General features: G+C 40.3%; 1 protein-coding gene across 8 annotated transcripts; it reads left to right on the top strand.

The window, feature by feature from the left end:
* The first annotated feature begins 2510 nt into the window (after positions 1–2510).
* Positions 2511–17254, top strand: max (myc associated factor X). Of its 8 annotated transcripts, none has more exons than XM_031730239.2 (5): positions 2512–2696; positions 2989–3015; positions 10299–10424; positions 13679–13802; positions 15644–17254. In XM_031730239.2, the coding sequence occupies exons 1-5, from the start codon at positions 2661–2663 to the stop codon at positions 15829–15831; spliced, it is 501 nt and encodes a 166-aa protein (XP_031586099.1). In that variant the 5' UTR covers positions 2512–2660; the 3' UTR covers positions 15832–17254. The 8 variants fall into 8 exon arrangements, with proteins under 8 accessions (XP_039454701.1, XP_031586099.1, XP_031586098.1 ...); XM_031730238.2 differs by having other exon boundaries at positions 2513–2696; positions 13664–13802; XM_031730242.2 differs by having other exon boundaries at positions 2515–2696; positions 10299–10406.
* The last annotated feature ends 1441 nt before the right edge of the window (positions 17255–18695 follow it).

Genomic DNA, 18695 nt, shown 5'->3' with positions numbered 1-18695 from the left:
TTCAGATATGTGGATGACACCTGGGTGAAAATCAAATCTCAGGACGTACTACATTTCACGGATCACATTAACTCGGTGGACCGACACATCAAATTCACCAGGGAGGATATGAAAAGTGGCAGGTTAGCCTTCTTAGACTGTGTGATTTCCATCAGTAATGGGGGACATCTAAAGGCTGACGTGTACCGTAAACCTACACATACGGATCAGTATCTAAGGTTTGACTCTCATCATCCACTGGAGCACAAACTGGGTGTCATCAGGACGCTACAACACAGAGCGAACACCATCCCCAATGACACAGCGGCCAGGGAGGCAGAAGAACAGCACATCAAGAAGGCCCTGAGTAAATGTGGTTATCCCAGCTGGACTTTTGTCAAAGCTGGAAAGGCACCTAAAGAAAGCTCCAGCCGATCCAGGAGAGAAGGACAACCGCTGCCCAAGCGAAAACCTGTAATGATCCCATATGTGTCAGGAGTATCGGAACAGTTGAGACGCATTTTTTCTAAACACCGGGTCTCTGTGGCTTTTAAAACCCAAAACACGCTGCGCCAAAAACTGGTCCACCCCAAAGATCGGGTCCCCCGACACAAACAGAGTAACATAGTGTACGCTGTTAAGTGCCAGGAGGATTGCCAGGATTTATACATCGGGGAAACCAAACAACCTCTAGCGAAGCGGATGGCACAACACAGAAGAGCAACCTCATCAGGCCAGGACTCCGCAGTCTATTTACACCTACAGGCCAGTGGACACTCTTTCAATGATGAGGATGTACACATCCTGGACAGGGAGGAACGCTGGTTTGAGCGCGGAGTCAAGGAGGCCATTTACGCGAAGAGGGAAAGACCATCTCTGAATCGAGGAGGGGGCCTAAGGGTACATCTTTCGCCATCTTACAATGCTGTGATTGCATCCATTCCCCAACTCTCTGTGAATGGTACTCATGGCCATTGATCAGTGTTCTTTGATCAGTGGGTTTTGGTCAGTGATTGTTGATCAATGGTCATGGGAATTTGCATAATTATGATTAAGGAACTGACCTCACAGCCCATTGTTCCTTCAGTGGGCTGGTTTCAGTCATTATGCAAATGTTCTGTTTATAAGGTTTGGGGAAACCTGCAGTCAGCTGAGACTGAAGAAGTCACTTGGATGAGTGACGAAACGTTTCTCCCACAAAACGCTACGTCCAGATGAACAGATTCAACTTTTGGAGATAGAAGAGGCAGATGATCCAGACTGGCTTGACGGTAGGATGAAGGTCAGTGCAGGTGTAAAGCAGCAGGGAAAGCAAACAGGATGTTGCCTGCAGCTGATGTGGCCTCTTGACCTGCTGGTGGGGGAATGGAGACGGCTTCTCCCAGCCATTTTTAAAAAAAAACAAATTTACTGATCCACTGTTGCAGTGCAGAATAATCCACAGTCTAAGCTCCTTATCTACAGCACAATTTAGTGAAAAAAGGAAGCACCAGAGCAGATTATTGCTCTTACTCTTGCTATTATTTGTGCAGAGACCAGCTCCTATTTGCATTTATTCCACTAGTGTTACAGAAAGGTCTGTGTGTGTTGTATAGGCTTAGTTTATTCTGCACAGTCCGTGCTTTTTGTTATATTGTTTTTTTTCTTAAATTTTAGTTTATCAGTTGTATCATTAACATTATTTTGTGTTTCCCAAATAATAACCCAAGGATATTTAATTCTTTTTATCATTTAAAAAAAATCTAAGAAAACATCACAAGTTATAGTTTTTGGATTGGACTCAGTCAATCTTTATTTCAGACTCATGGTCCGTAAAAGGAAAACGAATCACATAAAACACAAACAAGATGAAAAGAAATAAAAAGCCACCCACATTTACTTCCCACAAAGAGACAAATATAACATGTCTCCACAAACTATCAACTGGAAATATCAAAACAGCTTAAAATGCATTATTTGTAACTCAACCGATCCATATATTTAATGTTTAAATTGTATACATTAAATCTAATCTGGATCTTTTTTAAATACGAAAAACAGAAAAGAAGGAGAGCCATACTAGGAAGGAATCGCCTGATTGGTGTATATTTGTAGGCTGCTGTAGCTGGGCCTGAGCATGTGAGAGTTTATGTTTCTTCAGTATGTTCTTGAAATCCACGTGTCTCAGCCATGGCCCGTTTAGCTCTTCTGACATACAAATACGACTCCAACCACAATTCCCAGAATGCAAATCAGAAAAATAAAGACGCTGTGACGTAGTATACAAGCAAAATCCCTCCTGGATATTGTAGTTTAGAAATAATAACTGCTTACATTTACAACGGTATTCAGACTTTCTGTATCTTGCTTTCTTAACTCATCCTGGGGAAATTGTATACTTTATTAATACTACTTGAAGTAAAATGCTCCACAAATATTAATTTGTATCTGAGAAATTAAGAAAAACAATCCTATCGACTACACTTCCCAAAAGCCCTCTTGCTTCTGCGCATGCGTACAGCGGTGCGGCAGCTGCGTGTGTGGAGTGCAGTCACGTGGAGCCCGTAGAGTCCACCTCGGCTCCGTCCAAACAGAACGTGAGCTGTTAGCTGTCCGTGTATAGGAGCGCCGCTCGGTGCTAAGCTGATTCATGTTGTTTTTTTAGCCACCCGTCCCTTTAAACTAGCCTATTTAACCGAAGAATGAGTGATAACGATGACATCGAAGTCGATAGTGACGTGAGTATGGCTGCTTTTTGCTTTTTAAGGATGTTATTCCGCCAGCTGGAAATTTTTTTAGCTCAACTAGCTCCTCGGCTAAGCGCTAGCTGGCAGTAAGCTGGCTAGCTCTGATCTTCAGAGTAATTTTATCGGGATTCCAGCTAAATGATAAGAAACAGTAGGCTTTCTTGCGTCAGCTCATTGTTGATCTGATTAATCATCTTACTTTTCTTCAGCGAAAACAGTGAGATTGTGGAGCTTTACGAAGAATTGTGGCTACAATTGTACTTTTTGTTCTGTTTCTTTGCAGGAAGAATCACCGAGATATCACTCTGTGGTGCGTAATGCTGGATTTGTCCACTGTCGACACAAAAAATGTGTCTCTGATTATTGCTGAGTTAACTTATTCATAACCACTTTGCTTATTTAATTTTTATTTATTTATTTTGGTATATTAGTCAGATTGCACTATTTGGGTGGTGGGGGCTAGTCATAAAAGAGAATGTGATAGTGCGGTTATCTCAATGAAAACACATGTATGTTTTAAATTTATTTATATATGTGTGTGTGTGTGTGGACGGTATTTTTTGCACAGCTTTGCGTGTAGTTGTTCATGCATCTCTGCAAGTGAAGCGATAATCCCCGGCTTCAGTGTATTGCAGGGTATCCCCCATCCTGTGTATACCCGACCATAGGGAGACTGTAACACGACATCTATATTTAGACCAAAGCTTTATCCCTACAGAGGCTTTTTTTGTGTGTGTGCGCGCGTGTTTGTTGTTTTTTCCGGTTAACACAAAGCCTTCTGTGCTCCGTAACAGCAGGTTAGTGGCCTGAGTCGTCTCCCCCCCTCTTCCACCCCAGGCTTTTTGCTCCCCTCCGCGGGGATTCCGCTCACAATCAGGTTTGCATATCACACATGTAGGTCATCTGAGTAAAGAGAGAGCGCGTTTACATTTTGTTCGGCATCCATGATGCAGATGCAGAGAGGGGGGCGTGAAGGGTAGAGAGGCTGCTGCATCTCCTCGGACAGGGCTTGGTGTCAGGAAAGGGTGCAGCGGGATGTTTTCCTGTATTGCAGACGGTGATTAGAGCCATCTTCTTTCTACAGGCAACTAAAAGGCTGGCAGCCTAAATGAATGACGTATAGCTGCATGCATACAAGCTAGGGGGGGAAAAAAACCACCGTGCACGATTTGGTTGGTGCACACAAAAACACCATGTTTCCCCGTCTGTCAGCTAACCAGAATTAAAATGCAGAAGAGCCGTTTAGGAAATATTAGTGTTAACATTTTAACATGAAGTGATATGAAGATTAGCCTTTTTGCTGGTTCCCCCCAACAGACCTGAGGCAGTTCTCTCTTTATTTTTTGATCAATACTGACTTTAGTGTGCTGCTTGTGTTGTATAGTTTATACATGCATACAGAAAATATTTCGTTTTCTGCTGAACAGTAGGAATATTTTTCTTCTTGCTTAAAATGGGCCTTTGGGGGTTGATTATGCAAGCAAGTCCCATTGGTCTGCTTATGGTTGCCTTACTTACAAGAAGTTTATACATTTTTATGTTTCTGGTGGGTGCATTTAAACTGAACTAGATTAAACCCCATTTAAAAAAAAGAGTAAATATATTTAACGCAGTCAGTTTTATTTGCAGGAAAACCCAGACTTATTGCTTCAGACAGTTAGAGAAAAGCTAGCTTTAGAGAAAAACCTGGCAAGTTGCTTTTAGACAAAAATCACCAGTGCTTTGCACAGTTATTGAAGTGTTACCTTGGTCATAATTTTGGATGTTTGTCAGATGACTTAAAAAAAAGTGGTCCCAAGTGTATAAAAATGTTGCAACATTGGCAGATGTGCTCACAGATGTGTGGAAAAATATCTTTATTTTATGAAGAATAAAAAGAAGTTTCCCACTTCTTGTTTTGCCAAACAGCAGTAATAGAACAGAATGGTGTCTCTCTTCATGGTTTAATTATCTACAGGCAAGTAAATTTACCACCAAGAATACTTTTGTCAGCTTGTTCAGATGCTCTCAGTTATTTATTTTTTAATTAGATTGTGGCTCGTCTTTTCTCAGGCTTGCACTTCCCAGATTGCAATTTATGTTTCCAAAAAAGCTAAATTCACCCCTTTAGCTGTGCAAACAGAGATAGGAATAAAATTTAATGATGGTTGCAGTGTGGCAGACGTGGAATAGCTCTCAAAACTTGAATAGTGATGTGGAAAGTGGGGCTGTTGTCTGTAGATATGTCTTGGAAGGTGAGATAAGAGACTGAATGCTGTCTAGTCATGGAGCAAAGAGGCTGCTAAGCACTTAATGTATGTATGGTATGCAGTGTGTAATGGTTAGAAAATGTACAAGTGGAAAAATGTGATTTGTTTTGGAGTTCCTAGTGAGGACGTTTTTTAAATTGTCAAGTTTGCTTCACCTGCTGGAGAATTTGTTTTAGTGGCGTTTCCATGGATACTAGCGCAAAAAGTTTTGACAGCAGCGTAGGCTTTCGTGCGGGGAAGGTGAGTTGGTCAAGAAATGGCCAGGAAGCAGCAGCTAGGCACCTGCTGGTGTTATGTAATGTCTCATGATCAGGTATGAATAGAACGGAGGAGAAGCTCAGCTGGCGTAGGCCGCCAGCAGAACATATCAGCTTTACAGTGAAGTGATAATGGTTGCAAGCAGGTAATAGGACACCTGGTTTTTTGTGGAGCCTGATGTGCTTAACAAGACGGCTTGACCATGCAGATATTGCTGTGTTTATAGCAGCTGTTTAGTGTTGGCGACCTAGTTAAATGTAATTATGTGCATGATGTAACCTTTAAAGTGGATTCACTTGGAATTAAAATTTCCTACACAAGTCAGAAATGAAGGAAAAATTGCTGCAGTCCTGCCTCTCTGAAGGAACAGAGTTGTTGAAAGGTATGTCAGGTTACGTGACAGTACATACGTGGAGATCTTGTGGATATTTTATGTAAAGGGTGTGGTGTCTGTCCTTTAATCTGATCTCAGAAAGAGGCATGCTTCCTTATGTTTCTGTCTGTACTGTGGGGTCACATCTCGATATTTGGGGGCAGTTATATTGTTTAATTTTCCCAAAACAAGCTTTTCTGTCAGCTTATTTTCACTCTTTTTTTGCCTTCAAAAGAAACAACAAGAACAAACAGAATTTAAGATTTGTTTTTTTCTTTCCTTTTCCCAAAGACACATTTAACAGTAATAAAAAGTACCCTCACTGGTACTCAGATTAATTACAATTTGTAATGTAAAAAAGCAGTTTCATATTAACGGCTACTCGTCATTAGATTAGTGTTCAATATAAATTATAATTATGTAGGTTAGAGCATGTGTAGTGCAGACAGCTGGGTCATTTCATATAAATCTAAATAATTAAGTTTCCTCTAGACCTTCTCAGATATGGTTGTTTTGTTTTTTTGCTTTGGGGCTTGTAAAAATATTAAATTATCTAAAATATTCATAGGCTGAAGGTAAAATCTTGCCTCAATTAAACAGACTGAAGTTGGTGTACCACTAAAAATCATTTACCTCTGAGGTCATGAGGTGGGTGGTATTAATAAATTAATGAACTCATTTTTCATGAAATGACTAACCTTATCATTACTAATGTGATATTTACTGTCTAAAACAGAACCACTTTTCCCTTTAAAAAAAAAAAAAAAAGTACTTACATTTTACACTTATTATAAGTCACTACTGCAGACCTTGAAACTGTTTTAAACTGCAGTGGTTTTAAATGTCTTTATGTACCCTGTCTCCTCTTTAACTGGTGCAATGAAACTTTGCGTGAACATTTAACATTTATATGTTTTTAAAACATTTATTGTAAATTCAAATTCTGATGGTTTTTGTAAATATTTATCATCCTCCTGAGAGTGCGACTTACATTGCCAAAGAGTAACTTAAAAGGCACCAAAGTATATATCTGTGATGGAACTTTGTTCAAATCAGCACTAAATAGTGAACGAAGACTTTGAAGAAGCGTGACAGGCCTGTCAAAATCCGCCCGTAAAGCATATTTTTGCTAATTTTAAAAGAATGGAAAGAAATGAGGAAACAAAAGTAGCTTTATGCGATTATTGGATTGGAGTTTATTGTGAGGTTTAACTAGGGCTGGGTGATATGGGAAAGAAAGTCATAAAACAATAATTTCTTGCTTATCAGTCTGAAATATAAATTGTGCTATAAATCGACTCACAATTTCGGTCAAGCTTAAAGGTTCCTATTCACACCAAGATATATAACCAAGAACACAAACAAAATGGAAAACTGAAATCTTTGGTCAGTTTCAAATAAATGTAACCTAGATATTAATCAGATATAAAATCTCAAAGTGTTTTATTTCTTTTTTTATAGATTCAGACTGTCTGTACCAATTCAAGAACCTTTCAAATGCAAGCAAAGGAGAACATTCAGATAGTCTATGGCCACTTGTGCTCCAAGGCACAAGCGAACAGTTATGTCTATAATGTCTGTTCCCTGAAGCAGAGGAACGGGTTACAACACATAAAGTATGGAATAAGAAGTAAAGTGTCGTCGCAACAAAGTGGGCAGTGACGCTTATATGGATCAGATGTGCAACTTGACCACAAAGCCAGTGTGGTAGCGAAGAATGACACAGCTGTTCAGCCGTCGCTCTACAGTCCATGTAGAGCTTTGAAAGTAGGAGAAATGTTAATGGCCAGGGTAACAATGGTCAGTTCCTTTAATTCAACATTATGGACGGTGCTTACTGGCATCGTGTCTTGTTATCGGACGCTTACATTCAGCAAAGTCCTCGTAGCTTGAGTCTTGTGCCGTGAGTCTTCGTTGAACTTTTTATTTTGTGTCTTATCTCAGTCACACTCACGTGTACTGCTGTAGCCCAAACACTAGCATATGTGGTGCTACTGGCTACACCTCCTATGTCAGCCTATGCTGACGTGGCTCTGTGTTCTTGTTCTCATTGGTCTTTTGTCTTATCTGTCAAAACATGCTGGAATGAGGTTTTTCAGCTTTATGTTGACCATATCTCGTATTTATATTGAGCAAAACTTGATTCACGGGCATTTCTTTTGTCGTTTTATCGTCCAGCTCTGAGTTTCGCCAAATAAACAGTACATTTACAAACGGGAAAGTAAACCTAATGATTAGTAACTGTATTTAAAGCAGTTCCAGTGTTTTAAATAGCTTGTCTGTAAGTCACCGCTTGCTTTTACAAGCAGGAATTCTATAAGAAATGAATGTCTAACACACTCGGGGCTTTACTCCTGTTAATACAGTCTTCCCCTCATTGCCGTTGAATGAGAAAGTCAACCACGTGTACTTTCTGTATCTATTGTCTCGTCGCTGAAGCATCCATAGATGCAGCCACCAGACTGGTAATTGCACATGCCATCAATAGCAGTCATGTGTTTGTTCATGCCAGGATTAATGGAGGGAGTGCTTGGCACAATGAGGCACATGGTCCTGGTGGTTTTTTCTCCTTTCTGGTTGGTCTCTGTTTTATGCAACACACTGTAGGAGCAGCTGCCACTGAGTCACATGATATGCATTGTGGGTAGCCTTAAGGGTATATATGTGGGTTTTTGTTTTGTTTTTTTAAATTAAAGTTTCAGTTTCAGTGACACTCAGGGTGTCTAGGATGTGTTCATGCTCTGCAGCATTTATCTTCTTGCTAAGACCTCCAGCAGGATGTTTACTTGCTTAAAGTATTACTTGAGTCACGCTTTACGCCCACCGAGATCACAGCTGAAGGCTTGTCTTAACCTGCTCTTTGTCTCACTCGTGGCCACTTTGGCTTTTGTTGTAATCCATGGACAAAATGAGTCAGATGACACAAGGTCACCTGACTTCTGTCTCCTCTTCTCTTTGCCTGAAACTGGTGTGACCACAAATATTGTTCTGTTTTCATTGCTAATATTTTAGTCACATCCCTTGCTTTCTGAAGCTGTGTGATGGTGGATGAACAGCCTCGTGACAGCGTGGATTAGTCAGGAGTCATATTTAATTGGAGGCTGTAATTGTTTGGCCTAAAAACAGGTCGAACTACATGCTGATCAGTGCTCTGGTCATGTGCTAATGGCAGCTGTCTTATGCCTGTAGTTTAATTGCAGTTCAGATGTGTGGTTTTGAATTAACAGCTAGTTATGTGCCTGTATTTAGTTGGTGTTTGTTAATGGTGTTGGGTTGTTATAGTTAAGCTAGTTATTTGATTTGACAAAAGACATGAAAAACGTTGTATATTAGTTTATACAGCAGCCTAAAATTAACCTCAAATTTACGGTGAAAAGCCGAACCCCAAAAAGGGTTCAGCAAGCCAACGGCTGGAGAGCAAAACAACTTCTGTTCATGACGGCTGAACTGTTTACTTTCTCATCAGGGAGTTAGCTGGCACTATTATTTGTCATCATGTTTGCAGTGACTAGTTTTCATGTTCAAATTTAGAGATTTCTCCATATTTTGGTGTATTTTAGACAGAGTTTTGCAGCGGATGAAGAGGGAGCTGGAAGTTGCATTTCATTGTTAGCAGGTTAGGATGTAATAATGCATCTGCAGTGCTTGGCAAATTTATTAGACCACTATCCAATGTAAGGTTTATGCCACACTAGATTAACAGTATTGGTGATTACCAAAATAATTTTTCACATTTCTGTGATTGTTAATCCACCAATATGCACAAGCTCGTTAATTTGCAAAATTTAAAGTTATTTATTTAGATTTCTGTGGTTGACTGATGTTCTTAATTTCGGACTTCTCAGATGAGTACAGTGTGCCGGCATAAATGCAGGTATTAAAAAACACAAATGCAGTTTGTTTGCCTAATAAATAATATATTTTTTTAGATTTAAACAAGTTTTGGATGATTTCTAAAATATTAGTTTAATAGTTTTTATGACTAGTGGTCTAATAAATTTTTTATAATTTTTATAAATGTTTTATTTCTTCCTTATGTTTAGTTAAAAAGTAAATTTTCTCACCTTTGGTCATATTTAAATTTGTGATATCAGAGTAATGACGGTCTACACTAAGATCTGGCCTTCTGTGTAGAATCTGTCGTATCGGCTGCTGATATTGAAATCCGTTGAGGACTGTGAGGTTAAAACTTACATATTATCTTTTGGATTACAGAGCGAAAATATTTGCATGAGTTTCAGTGAACTGCAGTCCCTGTTTTAATATGATTTTCTTTAAAATGACAAGATAAGTGTGTTGATATTAAAAAAGAAGAAATGAGGGTTATGTTTCATAAATTCTGAAGTTAGTGAAAAGGAGAAGGATTTTTATCTTTAATAGTAAAATGAATTTTTAAAAGTTGAGGCTGTTGAGCAGTTTGAAGATGGCCTTAAAATGTGTGACTAGCATTCTCAGTGTTTTATTATAGATTGAAGACTTGGAAAAGAATTTTGATGCCTTACTGGGGATATAGTGCTCCTCCTCTGTAATGGTTGGTTAATAATAATGATGGCTGCACTGAATTAAAAGCACAAAGCAGTGTTTTACTGCAGAGTGCGACTTGGCAGCAGAGCGGCTTGTGAACGTTTGACCGGGACGGCTGGACACCCGCTGTCCCTCTACCCACGCTGCTCTGCTGCCCGGCTCAAGGCCCTGTGACTCTTGTCATTGCAGGCAGACAAACGGGCACATCACAATGCGCTGGAGCGCAAGCGTAGGGACCACATCAAAGACAGCTTTCACAGCCTCCGGGACTCGGTACCCTCCCTGCAGGGAGAAAAGGTTGGTAACACTCAGCCTGTAAGTCTGCCTACCACACAAATGCCACACACTCATGTATGAAAAATATTTGAATTTGAATGAATTTTTATGTTGTCATGCTTATACTATAATGTGAATTTGACTGTTTATGATGTTTAGAAATCAGCATGTAGATGTTCAGAGATGCAGATGTCTTGTTGCTTCATGTGGAGGGCATTGATTGGGCAGGCTGATTAGTGGAGGGTAAATGGTAGAAGGGTGCAGACTGGCAACAGGAAGGCAGTGATGCAGTCTAAGTTCTTGGAGCAGCATTGGGAAGTTATTATGAGGACATTTTGTTGCTCTCTTCCTGTTTTGACATCATTGACGTTGAGAATTTTTAAAGTTGGTTCAGCAACTGGCTGCACAAGGGGTTTATTTCAGTTCAGGAAACACACAGTGCAAAATGGCCTAATAAGACGCCCGGCTATAGTTATCTCAGTCCCGAATCACCACATGGATACGGTTGTTTAGTTATCGGTTAAAACAACAAAACAAGTTATGGTTGGGTATCAAATCAGTGTACTTTAGTGGTTTTGAGTCTGTGTTTCAAAGATTACCAAGTGACAGTCTGTTGTGGTTTGGGCAGGTTCACAGTCTTTGGTCAGAGTTCCCGATAATAAACATTTTGCCCATTTTTAGACCTTAAACTTGCATTAACAGAAAATATAGGAGTATGCACTTCCCCTGTTCAGGTACGGATTGGGAGTTGTGAGCCTTCTTTGAGATCAGTGTGCCTCGATCACTAGCATAAACGGTTATGAGGCTGTTTATGGTGTATCACTTGGACCAATGTGCTGATCATAAACAGGCAGATTAACCAGAAGGCTTAACTCTTTAAATATGGAACGAATTATAAAATAAACAAACCCTTTTAATGATTAATCATCTTTTTCATCTTCCTATTGGTTCTGGCCTTCTAGTGTTAAACAGAAGATTGCAGTGTTTTGACTGTAATTCTGATCTTTTTTCTGTTTTTTGTTGGTATTTTGGCTTGAGTAGTGTTTGTTTTTTTTCTTACCCAACAGCTGCCCTTCCCCTGCACTAATGGCCGTAATGTATGTCGTAAACAAGCAGAGTAAAAAAATGTGATAGATTGCATCTTGGAAAATTCTTTCAAGCAGTGTTTTGATCAAGATAATGAACACTAGTGTGTTGGTTGCTTTAGAGTATGTGGACGTGTTAAATAGTTGAGCGTTGGAAAGTGCATTCAGTGCAGGCATGTTGAGCCTATAATCGAGGAAGGAAGGAAGGCTGGTGGTGCCACACTCTTATTGTTTCCGAACTTTTAGACTTGATCCTCAGTCTAAATTCTAATTTTCCATTGATTAACTGCTTTTTGGGAAAGAAGAAACACGTCTGTTCCTTAAATGTCACTCCGCTTCTGCCTTTAAGTTGAAGTAAGGTTTAAAGCCTGTGCTTCTGAGTTTCTTGGGGTGAGCTGTAATTCAGCAGTAGAGCTGCTAAAGCGCTAACCAGGAGCAGCTACTGCCATCAGACTTGGAGATATTTGGGTTTGCGTTTCACCTTTGCAGGTGAAACACTGAGTTGAAGGGGTTATGAAATTAGTAGTTGGGGACATCCATATCATCTGGAGGATATTTCTGGAGGATCTGATGGACATTTTTTGCCTCCGCTGACAGCGACACATCTGTGGATGGGGTGAAGGTCCAGTTAGCAGTGTTAACCTTCCACATGTCCACGTAGATTTATCCATATTACTTGGCTTACCTTTATCAATGAGAGTAATGCAGAATTTCAATTTTTGCATTAAATTTATCCTGTGGGAAAGTTGTAACTGCAAAATCCTATGAAACCTCATGACCAGACATGCATCGCCCTACAAAGGTAACTGCAGTCATTGCCGTTTCTATCTGTGCATTTCTGACGAGCACTTCTTGTGCTTCTATCTGTCAAACTGACGGGAAGAGAACAGCTCAACCTGAAGAGAGAAGTTCCACTGACAGCTGCTATTCGAGTGGCAAAATTGCAGTGCAGATACGCCAACTTGCATAAACAACATAATGGCCTCAGTATAGACGGTTAAATTAAGCTTAAACCCCATATATACCAGTGGCGTGTTCTTTGCAACGCATGACCTTAATTGAAGTTTTGTAAACGTGCCATTGCTAGCCACGAGAAATTAACTTGTTGCCCATTTTGGGTGTATGGCAATAAAGGATCAAGTGAATAAGGCCTTGCACTTAGAGTGGTGAGTGACCACTTGGTAACTGCCTGTTGTGAGGGATACATGAGTATTTCCCAACTGGTTGCTGGAGGTTTGATTGCAGTTGCTGGGAAAATAATTGCTAAAGACCCAGGCACGCAGGCTTACAGACCGGCTAGTGACTCACCTGTTGCTAGGTTGTTCCCTGACCATTTGGCAACCATTTGGTTTGATTGCTAGCATATTGCTGCGGTTGTTTGAATGGAAGTGACGGAGTTGTCTACAAATATGGTCCAGCTACTCTCCGAGCTGTTGTGACACAAGCAGGAAACAGATCATTGGCATTCAATGAAAAACATGTTGGCTTCAGCTCTGCAGCACAGCTTTTACTTTTAAGGGAAGCGTTCTCATTTCCAGTGAGTGTTGCACTTTCTTCAGTTGTCTGGAGCTACTGGTTAGCGAGTGTTTGCACAAGAAAAACCTGCAGGCATCTTTGGTTCGGCACCTTCTTTGAAACTCATACACATCTGGCAAATACACACTTTTCCCCAGCAACAGGGGATTGTATCACATTCTCTGTGGTGGACACCTCTCGCTGTCACTGTCACTTTATTTAAATTAGACTTGTTTTTCTTAAACAGGAAGTAAGTTGGAGCCTTTAAATGATTTTTTTTAAATCGGTGATACCCAGCCATAATTTGTACAGGTCAAGTAGCTCACCAGGCAGGCATGATGGCAAAGCTGTAATCTGAGCTGGTGGCTGCTGCAATGTTTGTTGTCTGCTGTAATCGAGGAGAGGCCTCTGACTGTAACTTGTCAGGGGTATGACAAAGCTTATGCATGTCAGACTGAAGTGCTAGCAGATTTCAGGGGGTTAAAGGAAGGCAAGCTAGGTAAAGAAATGCACACTGCTGTCTCAGATACCCTGTAGTGGTTTGAGTCTGCAGTGTGCTGCTCTCTGGGGCCAGTCTGCGTAGCATCATGGCAGGGGTTAGAATTACTGTGTTAGAAATGTGATAAAGATTCTGTATACTTGCGTCATTGCTTCAATTTTTGCATGTGTCACTAACAGCAGTCTACCAAACAGGCGTCTCGAGCTCAAATCCTAGACAAAGCCACAGAGTACATTCAGTACATGAGGCGGAAAAACCACACACACCAGCAGGACATCGACGACCTGAAGAGGCAGAACGCTCTGCTTGAGCAACAAGGTAACAGCACGGGTGGATTTCGGATAACACTTCTTATCGGGGAGAGGCGGGCTGATTAATGCTAGTTTGGGCCGGCTGTGAGGTTTTCCACCTGATATGTGCAAGCGTGGATGGCCGAACAATAAATGTTTGTTTGAATGTTTTGGCGATAAAGGAGTGTGTGTGAATAGCTTTAGAACACACTTCTCTTCACGCATAAACAGATTTTTCTTTTTTTTTTTTCTTAGAAAAAGCACAAGTCTGCCCTCTTTTCTGTTCTAAATTTACTTTAGGATCATCTGCAACTACATGAGGAAAAACTAAATCTTATCATTATGTTTGAGCGTTTATTAACATGCCTCCTTGTACCTCCATGTAATCACCTAAAAGAGAATGGCCCCTCTAACGTCCCTCCCTCATGTTTCTAAAGTTTATGTATGAGATGTGCTTGTCTATTTACGTCCAGGGCCGAGGTTGCTCTAAGGCTAATATTTCCATGCTCCTCAGTAACCAGGTTACAATCGGCTTTCTCCAGTAAGCTGATTCTTAACAGTCATGTAAACGAAGATGGTGGTTACTAAAACCAGAGTGAAGGATTAGACAAACCTGGCAAAGCTCAGAATGATGGAAACAAGATTGATTTTCAACATGAAAAGCAAAAGCACCTACAAATGTCCATTTACCAAGCATTACTGGAGAATCCAAGAGACAACAATGGTTTTAACTGTTGAGCACAGGAACCTTTGTCAGAGACTTTGGGAGAGACAAAGGTCTAAATATTGTCATTGTTTAGACCTTGAGCAAATTTGGACCATCATGTTCTGGTCTCTGTATCTAAAATCCTCCAAAACTCAATGAAAGGTGTAGCTTAGACATGGTGGATTAATGTGCAAAATGAGGATGTTGTCCATATGTATATGGATCACGTTTTCTTTCTTAAAGTCTTAAACCCTCCTGGTAACTGAGCCGAAAATGCATCTTTGTGTGTGGTTACATTGGCTTTATTTTACACTATAATACCATAAAGTCACCATTGTTTAACAAAGTATAATACGCGTCATTGAGCATAGTGAAGTGTAAGATACAGAAAATCCTGAGTGCAGTGTTCCCACATAAGGATGCAAGGTCTCAGGAGGTTAAAATTTTGTGAGACCTCTGCGTCATCACTGTGATTTTTTTTTTTTATTTCCCTTCCCCCTTTTTAAGCATTAAATTGCACAAACATGCCAGCTGTAGCAAAACTGATAGAAATTAAGTAATATATGTAAAAGTTTTTTTGTTTGTTTGTTAGAAGGCTCAATAAACAGTCCAGTTTCAGGCGTTAGAGCAGTTTGATCGAGCTCATGTGACATCGTGAGCCACAAACAACCCAATTTAATGTTTAGTGGGCCTGCCCAAAGTAGCTGCCCTTTCTGTCAGTCTAAGGAAGTTTAACTACAGAATTTTGTGCTGTAACTTTTTTGTCATCTAATAGTTGATGTACTACTTCATTACTTTGGTGTAGTATGAATAGCCACGGGAAAGCTATTTACCAATGAGAGAAGTTGTTAAACTCATGAAAATGCAGGTAAAAGTCCAAAGTAAATGCCCTCCTTCACATTTTCTAATGCCATCCAGATTGGCGTCTTTGCTGGGGCGATTCTGGCCCCAGGATTCAGATTCGCTCTTAAGTTTGACTGTTTGAAATTTGTTGAATTACTTCAAGATCTCGCACTGAAAGTAATCTGTTAGTGCTTTGAATGCGTCCTAATCAGGTTTCTGTCCAGCTTATAAAAGCAGAGAATTATGATCAGCAGTGTTTCCTCAGACCAATCGTTTCTTCTTTGTAAATTTGAGTTCTCTGTTCTTTTGTATCCACGCAGTCCGCGCTCTGGAGAAAGTGAAGGGCTCAGCTCAGCTCCAGGCCAACTATTCCTCATCTGACAGCAGCCTGTACACCAACCCCAAAGGCAGCGCCGTGTCGGCTTTCGACGGCGGCTCCGACTCCAGCTCGGAGTCGGAGGCAGAAGAGCCGCCGACCAGGAAGAAGGTGCGCGTGGAGGCCAGCTAGAGAGCCGAGCGTCTTAAAACGAAAAATTTAAAAAAGGAAAAAAAAATAGGTGCAGTCGAGGCAGCGGAGCACAGCGGAGGGCGAGAGGGGAGACGGCCTTCAAAGCTCTCGAGGCTCACCGACCTCTCCTACCTTCATGCCAACGATGACCTCGGCCTCCCTCGTCATCCTCTCTCCTCCGTCTCTGGGTGGGCTCGCACTGGAGACTCGTCGCCATCGAATCTCCTCACAACGGCCACCACAATCGTCTCTCTCCAGCCAATCTCCACCCACGGGAGAGAGGATGTAAGCAGGGTGAAAGACAACTGCTTCAATCCACCTAGAGTGCTTCAGGTTCCCCTCCTCCTCCATCCCTCTTTCTCTGTTGATTTTGGTTCTCCATCATTGGTATCCTCCCCTTCTTTGGCAACATCAATCCAAATCCTAAAAAGAGGCAGCTTGGCTACGTAAGGACTCAATGCTTTTTTGTGTGTGTGTGTACCCTCATAAAGCTCCTCCTCCTCCCCCAAGTTATCTTTTTTCCTTTGGGAGGAAGGATGAGCCAGGTGTACTCTTCCAAGCACTGCTATGTTATGTATTTTTTTTGTTTTTGTTTTTCTCGTTTAGAATTTACACACACACCTAGATAAAAAAATATTCTGGAAAGGTTTACCTTTTTAAAAATGAATAAAACATTTGTAGCTTTCTTTTTTTTCCAGTAAAGAATGTGAAGATGCTCAGAGCAAATGTTAAAAGTGATAACCCACCTCAGGCCCACTGGATTGCAGACGTTTCCTGCAGCACACGCTTGTCAACACAAGATGATTAAAAAAGAAAAGAGAGAGAGAAACCTGTTCTGTTGAAATTGATGTTTTGAAGGAGAATATTCCTGAACTTGTATCGTATTTTGTCCTTTAGCTCGAAGTAGTGGATGACTTTAGGTGGCTGAATACGTTAGGCATCTCGTTTTATATATGATAAAAAACCATTAATTGGATGTTTTCAAGTTCAAACAGTATGTTATGCATTTCTTTTAGTAAACACACGAGTCATGGGATGATGCTGATTTTGTCACACGTAGTTTTCTTCAAGGTTATGAACTAGGTTTTGAATCTCAAAAAGTAGCCCCCGTCTCCTGCAGTACAGGGAAGCAAAAGAAGTCCATGTCGGTGTGTTGTGCTTTACACAGTAAAAATCAATGTTGCTGAATCCACCCCTCCAAGGAAAAAAAAAAAAGGAAGCATTTTCGTGTCTAGGAAATGTGTGTGTATGTATATTGTTTCCATTTAATTTCTATTTAGAAGGATATTATTAGTGTAGTAGGTCTTTGTCCAGTTCCATTCCATGGAAATTACAAGTATGTTGTACATACTGCCAACAATTGTCTTGCAAGTTGAGGCCTACCTTTACTATGAGACTATAAAATAAACTATTTTATCCTTTAGCTGTCTGTCTGTGGTCACTGAAAGCATTATCAGCATTTCCTTCGGCGTGTGAAAGTGCAGATATTGAGCCTCTACTCAGTTTTTTTTTTTTTTTTTTTTTTTTTTTTTTAAGAATGGCTTCTTGACAGCTCCCTTTCCAATGAGACCATATATGCTGAGACTTTATCAAACAGTAGATGGATTAACTGAAACGCTAAATTTCAACTGTTGGAACTGCTATTTGAGGCACTAAACATCGAAAAACTCCAAGGCACTGTCTTTTCAAACAAAAAATGAAACGAAATGTTAAAGATTTATACAATAATTCATACACAGGGACCCAGAATCGATCAACTCTGACTCCCTGATGAAGGCTTGTGTGCCAAAATATGTTGGGAGATTTATTTTTTTTTAAAGTTAAACATGACAACGCCATAAGAATAAAGACATATTTTAAATTTCATCTGAAACGAGAAAGCCTTGGTACATCTTTGCTCCTCCACCTGTTCAGTTTCCTCAAATTTTTTAAGGACTCACTGCACACATGCGATATATGGCACATTTTCAGCTCTTTGGGAATCACTTGTTGGTCCAAAGCTATGCCTCTAAATCAAATTTAAGACCAAACTTGAAATGGAAATACCCATCATAGATGAAATCTTATTTAGTCATTAATGACCTGTGTCATCATCTTTACGGTTTCCATGTTTTGCTTTTCAGATTTTAAAATTCATTTCACCATTAACAGTTTCTAGAAGTCTGAAAATGTGCAATCGAAAAACTGTGTGGAGGCGGGTGAATGAAGCTGTGCGCGGGAACGTAAAAGACTCAAACTGAATTTAACTGATTTATTGTTCAGGTGTAGTGAAGTCAGGTTTTTCTGGTTTCTCTTTGTCTACCGGATGTGTTATAATTTCCCATATTTACACGAGAGTAGTTTTTTAACCAGGTGCCAGTCGCCAGCCTACTCTGTCTGTTCACGGTCAGTATTTAGAGGATACTTTTGTGTGCGTTTCCTGCTCTCCGGTTTAACCACTCCCTGGATTTTAGAAAAGCCTACAAGCATCTAAAATATTTTAATTGCTTTAGTATGTCACGTTCTTTGCCCTGAGTTGCACACATGTACCAATTTGATGACCTATTAAAGCGCCGACTCTCCCTTCTCCAGTATCCACCTGTAACTGCCATTCCCCAGTTTCTGTAAATAACATGTTTGCAGGGAGTGAGCCTAGACGCGCTGCTTTTATAAAGCTGATGCAATAAATCATTTCAAATGTGAAGTGACTAATCTGGCAAATGTCCAAAAGCTCCAGTTTCTAAAATGGGAGGGTGTAACTACGGAGATGAGAAAAACTAAACCTGAATATGTATAGATTTATTTTATTTTATTTACTGTAGACCTTAAAAGGTTTACAGTAACGCTTTACCCTTTTGAAAGCCTACTAGCAGTAACCCTTGATG

The sequence above is a fragment of the Oreochromis aureus genome, linkage group 15 (genome assembly GCF_013358895.1).
Source record: "Oreochromis aureus strain Israel breed Guangdong linkage group 15, ZZ_aureus, whole genome shotgun sequence".
Classification (NCBI taxonomy): Eukaryota; Metazoa; Chordata; class Actinopteri; order Cichliformes; family Cichlidae; genus Oreochromis; species Oreochromis aureus.
The sequence above is the reverse complement of the archived record's forward strand: the minus strand, read 5'-3'. Positions and strand labels throughout refer to the sequence as shown.